General features: G+C 59.7%; 1 protein-coding gene across 1 annotated transcript in view; it reads right to left on the bottom strand.

Annotated features, from left to right (window-relative positions):
- SPTBN5 (spectrin beta, non-erythrocytic 5) overlaps nt 1-17,352 on the bottom strand; it is a 55,050-nt gene that overhangs the window by 4,964 nt on the left and 32,734 nt on the right. The window contains 29 exon segments of the mRNA XM_070624871.1: nt 78-295; nt 531-686; nt 1,657-1,851; nt 2,111-2,315; nt 2,434-2,630; nt 3,107-3,319; nt 3,551-3,737; nt 3,917-4,173; nt 4,255-4,392; nt 5,295-5,441; nt 5,587-5,677; nt 7,523-7,695; nt 8,338-8,415; nt 8,680-8,868; nt 9,084-9,246; nt 9,516-9,637; nt 9,832-9,945; nt 10,718-10,832; nt 10,917-11,032; nt 12,486-12,581; nt 12,758-12,949; nt 13,095-13,244; nt 13,763-13,930; nt 14,335-14,439; nt 14,660-14,809; nt 14,980-15,183; nt 16,450-16,629; nt 16,848-16,958; nt 17,089-17,203. Of these exon segments, the coding sequence (XP_070480972.1) occupies nt 78-295; nt 531-686; nt 1,657-1,851; nt 2,111-2,315; nt 2,434-2,630; nt 3,107-3,319; nt 3,551-3,737; nt 3,917-4,173; nt 4,255-4,392; nt 5,295-5,441; nt 5,587-5,677; nt 7,523-7,695; nt 8,338-8,415; nt 8,680-8,868; nt 9,084-9,246; nt 9,516-9,637; nt 9,832-9,945; nt 10,718-10,832; nt 10,917-11,032; nt 12,486-12,581; nt 12,758-12,949; nt 13,095-13,244; nt 13,763-13,930; nt 14,335-14,439; nt 14,660-14,809; nt 14,980-15,183; nt 16,450-16,629; nt 16,848-16,958; nt 17,089-17,203 (4,545 nt within the window).

The following is a 17,352-nucleotide window of genomic DNA, read 5'->3' as shown; positions in this document are numbered from 1 at the left end:
GCAGGAGCTGTGCAGGGGAAGGGAGAGTCCAGCTCCCTGAAGAGCTGAGCCAACAGCCCGGGCAGGACGCCACTTACAGTAGTTCCCGACAGCGTCTGAGGAAGGCATGGCCCTGGGCAGCCTGTTCCAGCTGCTGACTCTGCTCCTGGGCCTTTGCCCCCAGGGTGGCCCAGGCATCTTGCACCTCAGCCAGCCGTGCGGCCAGGCCCTCCTGAGCCGCAGGGTGTAGCTGGCCCAGTCGGCAGGCCTCTGTCTGCACCCGTGCCACCTCCTTCTCCATGGCCGCCAGTTCCCTCTGCCGCCAGAACACACAGTCAGGCCTCGCCCCCTGGTAACCAGCGGCATGCTCCTCATTCAGTCCTCTCTGAGGAGTCCCGCTCTGCTTCCCAGACTGGGAGAGGCCACCTTGCTCTGCTCCACACCTGGGCAAGCAGTCCCAGGCTGGGAGGCCCCTCACCTGCCCTCTGTGGTGCCCTTAGCCACTGCCTTCAGGGAGGGGCTCAGACAGGCCACAGGGTGTAGGCCCTCACCTCCAGGCACCTGTGCTGTTGCTGCAGGGTCTGCACAGATGACAGGCTGTGGCCACGGGCATCTCGCTCCATCAGGGTGGCCTTCTCCTGCATCCAGCCCCAGAGTTCAGCGGCCGCCTGCTCAAAGCCTCGGACCTCACGGGCTGTGGCTAGGTTCTGGGAGGAGAGGGAGGGTCTGCTCTGGGCTGAGCTCCCAGGGTCCTTTCTCCCTGGAGACATGGCCTCCTGGGCCACCTCCTTTTAAACAAGGAGGACCATGGGACTTACTGACCCGTTCATAACCACCAGGTACAGAAAACATCTTAAATGTGGCAGGTGCTCAATGAACGAGTGTTGCTCCTGATGATGCGGTAGGGCCCTGGGGGCATTCTGTGAGGACAGGGTCTTCAGTGCACAACTCATGAGAAAGGCAGAGATGGAGGCTCTGAAGGGGTGGGGAAGGGCCTATGTGAGGGGGGAGGTTGGTTTTTGGGGTCTGGCTCGGCCCAGGCAGGCACCACCTGCAGCTCTTCTGATGGGGCCAAGAGAGGGAGAGAGGGCCAGCTCAGGAGGCTGCCCGGCCTGGACCCTCAGAGATGGCATCTCTGGGCTGTGATCCATCAGGGACTCAGGGGGCTGGGCTGCTTGTATAGAAACCACCAGTTGTGGCTGAGAGCTCAGGTTGTGGAGGAACACCGAAGACTCCCTTGGCAGACAAATCCACTCAGAGCGTTTAGATCAGAAGGGTGAGTGAGTGGAATGAAGGAGCCTCTGTCACATGATGTCGAGATCTCACCCCATTAAGTGTGTGGTTAAGGAAGGGAGATCAACACGGTGTGTGTCTTAATAAAACCGAAGCTTGAGTTTAGGGGGCGCTTCAAGCAATTCAGTCATGCTTTCTGTTTCTCCTTGGAGATGTGAACTGAAGGAGGAGGAAACAAAGTGTGGAGCGGGCTGGAGGTGGAAGACTTCGAGACTCTTTGAGACTTGCTCAGTCCTGGGAGTTAGACGCAGCCACCTCCCTCCACACACACACAAACACACACACACACACTCATATCCCCGCTGTTGGGTCTGCTTGTCCCTGGCCCAGGCAAAAGGCACAGGGGTCCCCGCCCCTTGGCTGCCCCTGGCCTGGTCTGGCTACCTCTGTGCGGGCTTTTATTGCCCTGTCCAGTCTCTCCCAAGTGGCCTCGATGCGACTCCTCTGGGCTTGGATCTGGGGACAGCACCGGGGTGCTGCCCGTTCCAGGGAGCCTGCCAGCTCCCTCAGGGCCTGAACCTTGGCCTGCCCCAGGCTCTGGACTTCCTTTCTGAAAGCATCAAACTTCTCTTCCAGCACCTGCAAGGAGGTGGGGCCAGGGAGGGTCACCCTGGAGGTGGTGCCCAACAGCTCTCCAAGCTCACGAAGGGCTTGGCAGTACCTGACAGTTCCATCGGCACTCGGCCCCACCTCTAGAACCGCAGGGACCCTCCCAGAGCCCAGAGACCCCCATTTCCCCTCTGCTCACCTTGGCCTCCCTTCCACCCCACATGAACACCTCTCCACCCTTGCTCAACCTCAATCCACTCTCCCCCAGGTTCGTTTGGAAGTGGCTCACTTTGACGGCCTCCAGGTCCTGCCCACAGTCCTGGGACTCAGCAGAAGCCGCCTTGCTGGCCAGCCAGGCATCAAGGAGCAGGGCCTCTCGTTCCAGCTGGTGGAGCTGCAGCTGCTCCCGCAGGCCTTGGCCCCTGCTCTCCACTCTCCGCAGCAGCCCCGAATGGGCCTCCCTCACTGTCCGCATCCGGGCCAGCACCTTGGGGCTGTGGCAGGAAGGACAACCCCACTGCAGCCCTCCTCTCCTGGTGGTATCAGCCTCGCACGCCTCTGTAGGGAGCGCCCCTCTCCGCTCCTCACTTGACAGGCCTGGCTCCCACGCACCTTTCTGGGTTCTGCCCACTCTCAAGGAGGGCTGCAGTCTGCTGCAGTCTCTCGATACGCGGGCCAAAGCCCTCCAGCTCTCTCCTGGTGGCCTCCAGCCGCCGAAGAAAGGCCTGTGTGGCCTCTGCACTCTGGCCCACGTCCTCAATGTCCAGGACACAGCCCCGTTCTGCCAGCCAGGATTCTGCCTCCAGGAGCTGGGGTGACATAGACGGGGTAAGCTTTCCCTGGTCGATGCTCTCCAGTGCTCCCAGCTTGGGGTTCATGGCCACCCGGCTGTACACTGGAATCACTGGAGAGCTTTAAAAACTCCTGCTGCCTGGGTCTCACTGCTAAAGATTCTGATTTGGTCTGGAATGGAGCCTGAGGATCAGTATTTCCTAAAGGTTCCAGGTGATTCTGACGTAAAGCATTGACTGAGAACTACTGGTTTAGAGAAACAGCAAAGCCAAACCAAACCCAACCGAACCCAGTGGCCTGTATTCTGGGAAACACGCAGGAGGAAGACCTTGGGGGCAGGAAGTGGAGGTGACAGAAGATGCCCACTCAGTGGAGGTGACAGAAGATGCCCAGAGAGCTGGAGCCCCACGTGGGGGTCCCCTTCCAGGGCTGTGTACACTCTAGGCGTCCTCATGCCCAGCCCCGGCCCTTGGGGTCCGCATCGCCCCCTCACCTCCGTCAGGAACTGCTGGGCCTCCTGGGCCTGCTGCAGCCACCGCCTCCTCCACGCAGCCTCTGCCCGCAGGCGGTCCACGGCGCTCTCCAGCTGCCGTACTCGGGCGGCCACGTCACGGGCAGCGAAGTGCCCAGCCTGCACCAGCTTGTGCCCGGTGCTCACCACCGCCTGGGTCAGAGCCTCGTGGCTGCTCATCTCGCTCTCCAGATTCTGTGGAGCCAGCGGAAGACAGCACCAGGGATGCTACTGGGCACTGCTTGGGGTCCCCAGAGTTGTGCCTGCAGCCTCATGGGACCCCAGAGACTTGCCCCCAAGGACTTCCCTGTCCTTGTGACCAACAAAGAATCCAAGGCGTCCCCAAAACCCACAGGAGGCAGAGCCCCCAGTTGGGCCACAGGGCCATCTCTCTGGCTGATGGAGCCGCCCCTGGGGGGGCCCCACCTGGTGCTTCTCCTGCAGATGCCGCAGGGCGCTCAGGCTCTGGCCGGAGTCTCGGGCGGCTGCCAAGGGCAGCTTCTCCTGCACCCAGGCCATCTCCTCGTCTGCGTCCCTGAAGAACTGCAAAAGGAGGCTCCGGGCCTCCAGAGCCGTCCTGCGCTCCCCCAGGGGCCCCCGCAGGCTCTCGAACCTGCAGCAGTGGAGGGCAGGACCAGGACAGGTGGCGACTGCGGGCATCAGCATTAGGGCCCAACAGTGACTCAGAGAGCTCACCCATCTGTGCCCGTCACGTGGCCATGGGGACACCCTCAGGAGACAAGTGGGGGGCAGGGAGGAAGAGGGAGGGGAGGATGCAGACGGCTGATCTACCTCTGAAGCAGTCGCTGGGCCTGCTCTTCCACATCTTGGGCCAGGCAGTGGCCTTCCTGTATAAAGGCTCGGGTCTCGCCCACCAGGGCCTGTGCCCTCCTGGTCTGCCTGTCCACTGAGGCCTCCAGCTCTCCCTGGGCCTCCAGGAGCTCATCCAGCCCAGGCTGGTCCTGGCCCCTGAGCGGGGCTCTCAGCTCAACCTCCATGGGCCCCAGCCAGCTCTCCAGTTCCTGCACACTCCTCCGCAGACGCAGGCCCTGCGGGAGAATGTGAGGTAGGCACGAGGGGCAGAGGCCCGGAGTCCCAACCGGCCTGCTCCGTCGCTGGCACAGCCTCACCTCGCAGGCCTCCTGGAGCTTGGCTGCTGCCTTCTGGCAGTTGGCCTGCAGCTCGTCCCAGAGCAATCCCAGCTCCTGCAGCTGCTTCTGGATGGTCTCTGAGGCCTGGTGGCCCCCCTGTAGCAGCCTCTGCCCTTCCTACAGCCACAAAATGGCACAGACCTCAGGGACTCAGGACGGCTGGTTCCAGGGCACTTGTGTTGGCTCGAACCACTACCCCTGCAGCTCTAGGGTCTCTGCATGCTAGCTGTGAGATCTTGAGCAAGTTCCTTAACCTCTCTGAGCGCAACTGCCTTATCCATACAACGGGGATAACAATGATTGTTTTGTTTAAATGAGATAAAACATTTTTTTTTAAAGATTGGCACCTGAGCTAACAACTGTTGTTAATCTTCTTCCTCCTTTTTTCTGCTTTTTCACCCCAAATTCCCCCAGTACATAGTTGCATATTTTAGTTGTGGGTCCTCCTAGTTGTGGCATGTGGGACGCCGCCTCCACGTGGCCTGACGAGTGGTGCCATGTCCGTGCCCAGGATCCGAACCAGTGAAACCCTGGGCCGCCAAAGCGGAGTGCATGAACTTAACCACTTGGCCACAGGGCCGGCCCTGAGATAACACATTTAAAATACCTAGCAGGCACTTTATATCGGAGCAACCCTGGGGTCAAGGCCTGCCTTTTGTAGGTGGAAGCGGGTAGATTTAAAAGGTGATACACTTGACTCTTTACCCACGGGACCGCTGGTGGTGCCCTGACTCTGAACATTAATGTCTTTCCTTGACAGTTTTAAAAACCATCATGTTAAAATACTATCTTCAAAATTCTTGAAAAGGCACTGTTTTTGGAGAGGGTGCCCCAGGAAGCTACTGCTTCTAGCTGCTCTTTGCTGCTTGGCATGGCGCCTGCCCACAGAAAGCACTCGATGAACGTTGGCCATCCATTACTAAGGTTCAGAGCTGGCTGCCGGGGCTCTGTGAGGTCGCCCCACACTCTGGGGCAGGCAGGACTGTCGCAGGCCCCCAGCCAGAGCCCCAGGGCCTCACCATCTGCAGCCTTTGTCGAAGGTGCACACTCGTATCCAGTTCGGCCTGGAGTTTCTGCTGCTTCTGCACCTGTGCCTGCAGCGAGGCTGGGTCCTGCCAGCCCTCTTCCAGGGCCACCAGGTTCTTCTCCCTGAGCCACGCGGCCGCCTGGGCATATAGGGAGAACCAGGCTGTGCTGCTTAGGGCTCTCCTCTGGCCCCCTAGGCTCTGGGCTGCCCCGTAGGAAGGGTGGCTTCCCTCTGGGGCAACTCCCTGCCCCTCATAACCACTCCCCACCCCGACCAAGGGGCACCTCGGAGGAGTCCTGCAGGAAAGTCTGCAGCTGCCGGAGCTCCTCCAGCTGGCGGCGGCCGGTCCCGGCTCGCTCCACGAGTGCCTTTCTCCTGCCAGAAGGAGGGTCTCATGGGCCCGCAGGTCTGCCCGCCAGGACCTGGAGCTGCCACAGGGGTGTGTTTGCGTGTGCATGCCCACACGTGCACATATGCGTGCCCTTCCAGCCTGGGACAGCCTTTCTTGGGTATCAATATACCCTCCGTCTGGGGTTTCCTTTGAAATAGAGACACATTCTACTTCTCCTCTCTAGTGGTGTCAGTTATGGGCTAAATTGTGTCCCCCTAGATACTTATGTTGAAGTCGTAATCCCCAGGACCTCAGATTGGGACAGTATTTGGAGAGACGGCCTTTAAAGGATGTAATGAAGTTAAAATGAGGTCATTAGTGAGGGCCCTGATCCTATGTGGCTGGTGTCCTTGTAAGAAGAGGAGATTAGAGCACAGATACATAGACAGACGACCACGTAAGGACACGGAGAGAACACGGCCAGCTGCAAGCCACGGAGAGAAGCTCTGGAGAAAGCAACCCTGCCCACACCTCAATCTTACAATTCCAGCCTCCAGAGTCGCGAGAAAATACATTTCTGTTGTTTGAGCCGCTGAGTCTGTGGCGTTTTGTTATGGCAGCCCGAGCAGACTGAGACAGTATCCAAATCACTTTCTTGATCGTGTAATGCTATCAGTGAGAGTTTTTTAAGTAGGCACCCCCCAAATATATATGTATGTATGTGTGTGTACCTCTGTACCAACATATTAAGTGTATTGCCATAGGCACAAAAGTAAAAATAAAAAATAAGCTCTTATATAATAAATACCAAAAGAAGTTCTGATATCTTCCCCCGACCCCGGGGTCCACACACCCCTCCCATCAGCACAGTCCCCACCCTGGTGTGAGTGTGACCCTTGTCTCCCTCTGTGGGGGCTGCTGAAGGGTGTGGGAGCAGGGAGAGGCAGACAGACTCCAGTGAACAGAACATCTCTTTAGAGGATGCCAGAAGCCTGGAGTGGAGGGGGTCAGAGTGGCACTGTCCTGGGGGGCAGCCGGGCCTGCCAGGAACCACCTAAGGTGACTGCCGGGAGGGGATGTTGACACAGACCAGCAAACTAACGTTTGCCATCTGTCAATCAAAGACCTCCAGGGTACCCAGGTGTGGTCCACCTGCAAGGAGGAGGGGATGGCCTGGCTATGCACAAGGAGCCACAAACATTGAGGGCACTGGTGGGCTCTCTGGGAAGGATGGAGACCCCCACCAGTCTGGGATCTGGCTTTTGGCCAAATCTGCCTTGATCTGAAAGGCTAAGGAGCTGGATGAGGCAGCTGAACCAGACGGGCTTTTCCGAGGAAACAAAGGTGGAGCCTGGTGTCTCATCACTGGCTGTGCCAGTGGATTCAGTTAACTGAGCACAAGAAATCTGTGAGCTTGCCCAAGAGCCAGGCACCATGCTGAGATATCACAGTACCTTTTCAGTCCTCACCAAAACCCTGAGAGGTCATCCCCTTGTTGCAGCCGTGAGACTCCATGAGGAATCTGCGCCCAGTCCCACCACGAGCGGGCAGCACAGGAGCTCAGGACCCTCTGCTCTGGGGGGGCTGACAGTAACCACTGCGCTCTGGCTCTGCCATTGCATCAGGTCGTCTCTCTCTGAGTTTCCTAGTATACGCCTCTTGGTAAAACTCCCTCTTAGCTCAGCTGGATGATCCTGTGCTGCCTGACATCCACAACTGGCCGACACACTGCAGGGCTGGGTGTGGTGGGCCCTGGCATCTGACCTCAGCCCTTGGAAAAGGCTGGTGAGCCTGGGCCAACAGGTGGAAGGGCGGGAAGGGAACAGCTGGATGCCTAGTGCCCACGCCAGCCCACTTATGGCTCCCCTCCACCCCAGAGCCAGCGGTACCTCAGGAGCATGGCTTGGCACCGGCCCAGGGCGCTCTGGGCCTCGGAGTGCCCTCCCTGGTGCAGGCTGCGAGCTGCGGCTTCCAACATGCTGATTTTGTCTGCCTGTGCCTCCAGGCCCTGCTCAACCACCTTGTGCTTCCACAGAAGGGTCTCCACATTGGCCAAGGAATCCTGGTGGGAGTGAGGAAGTGAATAATACCCATGGGGCTGCCCCACCCCATCCCAAGCTATCTGCTTTCCCACCTAGAGCATCCTACAAACACTCAGCCACAGCCTCTGCTTCCTCAAGGCTGTATCTGCCTTCAGGACAGTGATTCTCAACCAGGGAAGGTGCCTGGATAAGGGTCAAGGGTCAGAATTTCCAGGGGGGAGGAGGAGCTTTTTCACATAACAGGGACACCCTCTCCCCTGCACCCCCAGTAAGACTACGTCAGCACAGGTCAGCTGAGGCCCTGATTATTCTCTGAGGTCTCCTGTGAGTCAGGCTCGCCTGCCACAGGAGTTGGGACAGTGCTGGGAAAAGAAACCTCAGGGTGTCAGGAAGTGAGGAAGGCAGAGGTGAGAAGGGTGGTGGGAAGGAGGCAAGAATGGGTCAAGGGCTACACGCTCCCCTCCTAAGCTCCCACGGCATTCCCTGGGGGTCTAGGCCAGGCCGCAAGAACTGCTCACGAACGATGGGCACGTGACTGCTCAGTGACCAGCTCGGTCGAGGGAGGGGAGATCCCCTTGGCCTGGGCAGCTCAGGGAGCACTGGCTGGTGTGATCCCGAATGCTGTTCTTGTAAACCCTCCCTCCCTCCTGCCCGGCACCTACCCCCTGACCCTCAATGACTAGGCAGGCTTCCTGGCTGCAGAGCCAACTTTCCATCTGCTCCACAGAACTCAGAACCAGCTGTTGAGAAAGGAAAAGGTAAGAAGAAGAGATCAGAGGGTCCAGTCACTGCAGATGGAGTGACCCTATTGGTGGCCAGTGGAGAAATGGTCCTGGCTCAGCAGAACAAGTCCACAGCAGGCAAGACTTGTGGGCGAGCTGGGCGGTAGGAAGTGGGTGGTGGGCAAAGCCCCTGGCACAGCAGCCTCTCCGGCTTTGGCTTTGACCAGGGGCAGTGGGGTTAGCACGGGCCCCCATGGGTGGGGCAGGATGGAAGTTGCCCACCTGTAGCTCCAAGGCCTGCTGGAGCTGGAGCTGGTGCTCCTGCCAGGCCCCTTCCAGGCTGTTCAGCTCCTGGTCTAAATCAGCCAGGGCCTGGCGGGTGTCAGGGGCGGACGGGTGCCCCGCTGCGAGCAGTCGCTGCCCAGTGCTTCGGGCCAGGCTGATGCTGTCTGTTCGGGAGTCCAGCTCGGCCTGTAACAGGACTGGGCTCAGCTCCCAGAGGCTGAGGCTCTCTCGGTGGGAGAGAGGAGGCCCAGTGGGGAGGAGGAGAGTGTGGAAGACAGCTGAGGGGGTGCGATGGAAGAGCAGAAAGGCAGAGGCAGGCGACAGAGAAAGAGGGGACCCCAATAAGGGAGAGGGCAGGGAAGAGGTGAGATCCCAGGAAAGGCGCAGGTCCCACCGCTCACCTTGCGCTGCTGGTGTTCCTCCAACATGTGCCGGGCCTCCGCGAGGCTGCTGGGGGCGCGTGGAGCGTCCATCTCAGCCCGCAGCCTCCGGGCCCAGACCAGCAGTTCCTGCAGCACTGCCTGCAGTTTCCAAGCTTGGTGCAGGGCATCCAGGCACTCCCTCCTGCCCACGGGGTTCACCAGCTCGCCCTGGACCTCTGAGCCCTCCTCTCCCACCTTCCCCCCCTACCCCGTGCCTCCCAGGGCCTTCTCTCCCTGAATCCCCTCTGCCAAAGAAGCACCACAGGCTGAGAAGTGGTGGGGTGACAACACAGATGGTTATTTGAAGGACAGAGAAAGACTGGGGGGGGGGAGGGGGGAACCGGGCCAAGGGGAAGTGCGGGGACTGAGATGCTGCAGAGGAAAGGGACGAGCGGCCCAGCGGCTTCATACCACTTCTGGGCCCTGCTCTGGAGCTGCCACCAGCTGTCCATCATCTCCCGCCGCTTGTGGCTGAGGCTGGGGGCTGCCCCAGGGCTTCTCTGGCAGAAGCGGCCCACCTCTCGCTCTAGGGCCTGTGGGGGAAGCCAGGTCAGAGGCGGGGAGGCAGGCTGTGCTCAGGGAGGCCACTGCAGGCAGTGGGGTGGACAGCTGAGCGGACCTGGTGACGCTTGCTGTCCCGAAGCCGCCCCGCCCTCTGCATGCCTCTGCGGGGTCCCACAGAGGAGGCACCCTGGGCCCTGGCCCGCCTCCACACCTGGCTGCACACCTCCACCTGCGCCTGGATGAGGCCCATTTGCTGCTCCAACTCCTTGTGTCTCCGCAGCAGCCTCTGCACGCTCTCCAGGTCTTTCCCGTGGTCCGGGCCCTGGATCAAGGCAGCCTGGAGAGGAGCGGGGCATTACAGGCCGGGCCTTGGCTCCAGCTCTGGCCTCATCACACAGGGTCCTCAGTGGCTGGGTTTCTGTGCGGAAGGTGCCCAGCCTGATGCCCTTCCCAGGGCTCTGAGCGGGCTGGGGCAGGGCGCTGGCCCCGACCAGAGGTCCCTTCCTTCTGTGCAGGAGGACGACTCTCAGAGAAACCTGGGGCTGGAGAGTCTCCATCTGTGTGGGGCTTCCACGGACACTGTCTCATTTGACTCTCCCTTTAGGGGAACTGAGCCTGGACAGACACCCAGGCCTGGCCGCCTGAGGCAGGAACCCAAGGAGGAGGAGGAACATTCAGCAAGAGCCCTCTGCAGGCCAGGGCCAGGGCACTGTCTGTGTCACAGACAGTGTCACAGGGGCTTCTCAGGCTGCACACCACCTCTTCACTTCCGCCCCTGTCAGTGGTTAGCCCACATTTCTCTGTGGTCACTACACAATCCTGGACAAACCTCCTGCGGGGCTGGGCTTGTCCAGGGACAAGGGAAGAACAGGGTGCTCTGGCCTCTGGACCCACAGTGCTGCCGGGGGCAAAAGGGGTCAGGAGGGCTGGCCTCCAAGCCTGCAACGGGGGCTCTTATGGAGCCCCTGGTAGACCCCCTGACAGATCCCTTGTGGGACCTGCCTCCATGTACCCCAGCTGCAGAGAAGTGGGTGAGGGGCGGCCCATGGGAGACCCCGGCACCCTCACTCCCCTGGCCCATGGGCTGCCATTGCTCCCTCACTGCTTACTTTCTCCCCAATCCGCTCAGTGATGTCATCTAGCTCCCGGGACAAGGAGTGCATCTCCAGGGCCCCTTCAAGCTGCCGCTGGTACCGGAGCAGGTTGCCCTGGAAACTCTTCCACCTGGCAGAGAGGGTGTAAGGCCGAGTGTGAGGTGGCCCTCCAGCCCCTCTCCCAGCCCCCTGCTTCCCCCACTCCAGGACTGGCCTGTTGTTGAGCTGGTGTCGCCGCTGGTGGATGGTCTTGACTTGCTCAGGGTCCCGGTTCTTGAGCTGCAGCGACCAGTCATTGATGCTCCTGATGTGGGTGTCATCCACCGTGTCCTGCAGGGGTGCAGGGTGAGGGCATTGGTGACACCGGCTCTGAGCCCCTTCTTTGCACTGCTGTCAGCACGTGGAGGGTCAGCTTGGGCCCAAGAGAGTGAGACAGGCAGCATGTCTGGGAGTGGAGGCCTCCATCTCATCGTGTGCCAGGTGCAGTGAGCAAGATACACTTGGGGTCTGCAGCCCCACAGTTGGCTCCAAGGCGAGAAAATGTGCTCCCAGAAGCGGGAGGGGGTGGGCAGGGACGCACTGATTAACAGAAGCCTTTAAAGTGAAAATGCAGCTTCTCCGGATAAGAAGAGCAAAGCGAGGGGTGGAATGCGATGGTGGTTTGGGCCTCCTGGGGTCTGGGTGTCCCCAGCCCTGGGAGTCACTGGGCTGAGGCTGCCACTGCTAAGACACAGGGTGAGGCTTATAGGTACTCAGGGAGGGGGTCCTCACAGGGGTGGGATTGCAGGCTTTCTGCCCCTGGCACGAGCACCTTGCATTCGTAGAGCTTGTTGAAATTCCCAAAGCCCCGCCCTGTGGAGAGTCTCCTTCGTGGAGGGCATGGAAGGGCATTTCTTTCCTGGTGTAGGTGCCAGAGCAGAGCTGGGAGGCCAACACAGCTAACTTGTGACAGAGCCAGGATTTGAGCCCAGCTCTCTGGCTCTCACTCGACTATAGCATCTGGCATGGTGGCTGTGAAATTCCACCCATAGCAAAGGATATCGGAGCACTGTGGACTTTTAAGAACTCACACACACTTACATCAGGGGTATGAGCTTAGCACATTCTGCCTCTAACGCCGGATTGTGAATACATTTGTCCAATTTCTTTCCTCTATACCACATAAGAGAAATAGATTTTTGGGGGGTGTGTGTGCAGGGGGTGTGGGGAGGAGATGCTGAAGGAGGGTTACGAGTGGCTGCAGTGTATTGATTACCCACTACATCCAGGCATATGCGTGTTCTTTTTTTAAATTTTGAAATAATTATAGATGCACAGGACATTGCAAAAGTAGTATAGGAAAGTCCCACGTACCCTTCTCCGGCTTCTCCCGATGGTAACATCTTACATAATTACAGTAGACTAAGAGAACCAGGAATGGGACACTGGTATAACTATTACGCAGATGACAGACTTTATTCAGAGTTCATCAGTTCCTACAGGCACTCATCTGTGTGGGGGGCAGGTAGAGTTCCACACAGTTTATCACATGTATAGACTCGTGTAACCACCACAGCACACATATGCTCTCTGACCTATGAGACAGGTGTTATCCACATTTTAAAGATGAAGAAACGAAGGTTTGGTGAGAAAGGGAGGCTGCCTAGGCACGTGCCGGCAGTAAGTGTGGAGCTGACACAAGAGCCCACATCAGGCTCCAGAGCCCCTGCTGGGTCACTACTCTGAGCTTTATTTCCCAATGGGGGGATGCCCCGGCCGCCCTCTCCATGGAGGGCCCCCTTACCCCGGCCCAGACTCCTCGGAACATGTGGAGCTGCTTACGGAGCTGCAGGCAGTGCTCAAGGTCCTGGCCCAGGTCACCGACATTCACCATCACCTCCTGCGGAGGCAGCATGCTGAGCACTAGCCCTGGGTGCACCCAGCCCCCTGGCACCTAGCTGCTGGGCAGCGTTGGGGCAGGTGGCGTCTTCAGGAGCTTCCCACTGGGGTTCCCACGCCCATCTCTCAGCCCCACAGCCCCACCCCCAGCTCTGCCCCTGCCCAGCTGGGTCTCACCATCTCCTGGATCCAGGCCTCTGCAAGGTCCACCCTCTGTAGGAACTCCAGGAAGTTCTGCTTGTCCTCCAGGTCCTGGCCCCGGAGAGCCAGCGCCTGCCTCAGCTTCTCCCAGTGCTCCTGCAGCTCCCCGAGTCTTTGGGAGACCTCTCCCGCCCGAGGGTTGCTCTGTGCCAGGAGAGCCTCGCCCTCCTGGGGAGAGATCCCAGGAGATCTTGCCTGTCTCCCTTCCTCCTGCTTTTCTCACCACAGGCTCCCTCTGCCAAAGGCTTTTCCCCTTGCCCATGCTGGAGTCCACATTTTGGGACAGGGCTTGGGCTGAGGGCCTGGCTGTTACCTTGGCGACAGAGGTTATGACCTCCTTATGGGCCTGGACCTCAGCTTCGAAGGCCTGGTGTTTCTGCAGGAACTTCAACTTATCTTTCAGGTCCCCAGGAAGGATTGGCTCTTTCAGCTGCTGGACCCGCTCCTGGATCCAATCCTGGGCCTGGTGGGGGTGGGGACATGAATCCCATGATGCTGATACTGCCTCCATTCACAGAGATGTCCCACATGCCTGTGCCCAGGTAGCTGACTGCTGGCCTCAGCGGCAGGGCTGGGCAGCGCCTGGTAAATGAGATCCAATGGTTGTAGCCCAGGAAGACATGTCCCAGGCCCAGCGAGCACCCCCAGCCACAGGAAGGGGCTGGCAGGGCCCTTGGGTGGAACGTAATTTGGGAGGTGAGTCTTGCCTGCTCCTGGGCCCTGGACTGCTCTGCTCCTTCCCTCACCCCTCTTTGTGCTGACCCTGGGATTGCTCAGGAAGCAGTGGGGTCTCCATACGCAGGGTCTTTGAATCGAATGTTCTGGGCTCCAGCATGGCCTCTGGGAGAGCTTTTTAACTCTCTAAACTTCAGTGTCCTCATCACAGGGTTGTGGTGAGGTCTGAATGAGCCCGTGAAGGTGAGCATCATCTGTAAAATGTGGCCCAAGTGGAAGGCACTGGGCTGGGGGTGGCCCTCAGACCTGGGTCACAGCTCTGGTGAAGCTGGCCATCAGCAGGGAGGCGTGCAGGGCGTGTCCCCGGCTCTCTGCCAGCTCCTTCACTCGAGCTCGACGCTCCAGCACCGTGTGGAGCAAGTCCTGCACCCGGGGGCCCCTGAGCGTCTTCACATCCTCGCACAGGGCTGTCTCCTGTGGGGCGGAGGTGGGGGACGCAGTCACGTGGGAGGCTGGAGCAGGGGCCCGCCCGCAGGGATGCCCTTCCCTCAGCCTGGTGTGGCCTAGGGCTGGCCCATCACCCAGTAAGCCAGAACCAAGCCTCTCAGCTCCCCAGTGACCACGTAATCTGGAGCCAAGTGGCTGCCACGTCCCTGCGGTGTGGCCCAGCCCAGCCCTGTTCTTGAGCCACACGTCCTACTCTGCCTAGTCAGCCCAAACCAGGAGCCCCTAGCCCCACAGGCTGGCCCCATATATCAGCATTACCTGCGGCACACACCAAGCACCCCGTGTCCCCCACTTAGGACTCTCCAAAGTTCCCAGATTCCCCTCACTGGCCCCCAACTCTGACCACGCCCAGGACTCCCCGAGCCCATTACCTTCTCATCCTGGGCAGTCAGCACCTTCTGGAAGGTCTCATGCTTGCGGATCAACTGCTCCACCTCTTCCACCGAGCTCCCCAGGGCACTGGTTTTCAGGGAAACCTGGATCAGCCCATGGAAAAGTCAGAGGCCACCAGCGACTGTCCAGACAGCCAGCACCCCCACCCTGTTTGCAGCTGTCTGTGCTGAGGCAGTGCACAGCTCTGTGCCCCACATCAGGGAAGAAGGCAGAGCCCCAGGAAGCAAGGCAGTGAGTCAGGAGAGGGGAGACAGGGAGAAGAGGGAGTGCGAGGACGTGTGTTGTGTGGTGAGGGGGACCTGCCTCCTGGGCCGTGAGGATCTGGTCTAGGCGGCCACACTTTCTGAGGAAGAGCTGCTCCCGGTGCATGGCCTGCAGCCTCTCTTGCTTCCTTTCCCAGGCTTGGAACACCCGCTCCCGCTCATCCTGCAGGGCTTGCAGCCCTTCCTGGACCTGGGGACGGGTATGGGGGGAGCCTGCACTGGGGAGAGCCGCATGAACAAGACGGAAGCAGATCCTGAGGAAAGCCTCTGAGGAGAGGCCAGCGTGGCACGGTGGGGCAGGGCGCAAGGAGGCTTAGGCTAGGTCAGGGTAGGCTGGGGACACCAGAAAAGGGGGCCCACCTCCTTGAGGGGGGGCCCTGCAGCCAGGAGCACCTGCCGGCCCAGCTGGGCGGCCCGCTGGTACAGCTCCTCCTGGGCCTCCAGCTCTGCCCGAAGCTGCTGGTGGGCACTGAGCTCTAGGGGGCCACTGCTGGGCTCCTGGAAAGTGTCTTCTCTCTGCAGCTCCTGCCACACATGGGCTGCCCAGGACGCATAGTCCCGCACCTGGATCCCGGGAGACGGAGGGAGGGAGAGAGCTGAGTGGGGGCTGGGCCGGGTGGCAGAGAACCAGGCTCTGAGGCACAACGACAGTCCCCCTGGATCCACTAACACATTGGAAGGGCCAAGCTGTCCCAGGTCAGAGCCTCAGGCGAGGCCCTCAGGGCCTTTTGTCACCTGATTCCTCCATCGTCATCCAACCCAATCTGCCCAGCTCCCCTAAACTTCTGCGTGTGCCGGACCAGCCTCCTCATTGTCCTCACCGAGACTCTTCTCCACCCCTTGCTTTTGAGGCCCCTCTTGTTTAGATGTTCCTTCTCCTTCCTTCCATCTCTTCCAAGCCCACCCCCTCTTCCAGGGCCAAGGCCTTCTTCGCCTCATGCAGAATTCCCTGGCACCTTGACATCTCACTGCTCTCCCATCCTCTGGATTTCCAATTGAATACTTACAACCGTCTTCTATTGATTTGTGTACAAACACCGTGTTAGAGCTGGAGGGGCCTTGGATCCTTGTCCAAACACCTCATTGCTTAGACGAAGAAGGGTCAATGGCACAATGTGTGTGAACAAGTTTTGTAAACTCTAGGCACTCAAACAGGAGGTAACAACCTAGAGATAGAGGCCTTGCTCAAGCCCACGCTGCCAGAAAGTGGCAGAGGTGGGTCTCTAAACTCAAGCCTTTTTGCAGTGTCATAATTTGGGCATCTGGGTCCACCAGGCCCCAGGACATGGGGACTCCTGGGACATCCCACGGCCAGGGCCCCCTGTCATCCTCAGACTCTCCAGGGTATTAGGCTCATCTCTCCAGCTATATAGGCTCCATGAGGGCAGCAATTCCATCTCACAGGGCTTCTACATCACCCTCCTCTTTCCACCCACAGCTCCTGGCAGAGAGCTAAACACAGATGTTAAATAGACGCTGGTTGATCCAGAGGTCACTGTCTAGAATATTTGTGTCTTCAGTTATGGGCTTTTTGGGGCTGTTTTTACTCCTCAGCTCTGGCTGGGACCCCTGTCTCCTGACTGCCCTGTTATTCACTTGGTGTTGACCCAAACCTAACGCATCACTGCTATGCCCCACATGCTCAGCCCTCTGACCAGCCAGCCAGACATCCAGATGTGCCCAGGCTCTTCCTCCTCATGTCCAAATTTGTTTTCCTTCTGGAGCTAGAGGTTCTCATTAGTGCATGCACATGCCTGGTAACACACACACACACACACACACACACACACACATGCACATACACACCACCCAAGGGGAAGGAGCCCTCACCACCACATGGAAGCGAGCCAGGAGGTGTGCCTGCTCCAGCTGGGCCCTGTGCTGCTCCATGTGTAGCTTCAAGGCCTCCCAGGCCTGCACCAGAGCCTGCTGCCTCTGCTGTACCATGTGGGCCTGAGGCCCTGGACCCCGCTTCTGCACGGTGCCTCCAGTCTCCAGCAGTCCCTGCAGCTGGGGTCAGGATGGGACATAGGGAGAGAAGGGTCATGTCCTCCTAGACACTGAGGGGCCTGCCCGTCCCACAGAGCCGTCCTTGGGCCATGTCCTACCATGCACAATGGGCTCCACTGGAGGCCCTGAGCAAGTATGGAAAATCTAGAAGAATAGATGGGCAGGCCTGAGGGGGCCTGAGAGGCCTGAGGGGGAGAGGCAGCCAGACCTGGGCTCACCTGCCGCTCAGTGCCTAGGAGTTCACGCTCCAGCCCCTCGTGTCTCCTCAGCTGGGCCTCCAGCCCACGCAGGTCTTGGGCCACGTCCCTGGGGAGGCTTGCGGCTTTTTCCTGAGGAGAGGAGATGGCCATGGGGATCAGGAATGGAGCGGGGGGGGCGGGGGGGGAGGGGGGGGCGGTGTGCTGAGCCTGGGTGGATCCACTTCTAGAAAGAACCCCCTCCCTCTCCCCTGGCTCACACCTGGACCCAGGTGAGGGCTTCCCACAGATCTCTGTGAACTTTGAGGGCAATCTCAGCATCTCGGAGCAGGCGGCCTCGGGCCTGGGTCAGCTCCCACAGCTCCAACCAGGCGGCCCTGTTCCCAGATGGGCAGGAGACCAGCAGCAGATCAGCCATTGACCCAGTGCCTCATTCCACCCCCTCGCTAGGCCGGGTCAGCCCTCTCCTCTCGGGGCTGCTTCCAGAGCTCGGCCCTGCTGCAAACCCTCCTCCCTGGAGCCTGTC

This window comes from Equus przewalskii, chromosome 1 (assembly GCF_037783145.1).
Source record: "Equus przewalskii isolate Varuska chromosome 1, EquPr2, whole genome shotgun sequence".
Classification (NCBI taxonomy): domain Eukaryota; kingdom Metazoa; phylum Chordata; class Mammalia; order Perissodactyla; family Equidae; genus Equus; species Equus przewalskii.
The sequence above is the reverse complement of the archived record's forward strand: the minus strand, read 5'-3'. Positions and strand labels throughout refer to the sequence as shown.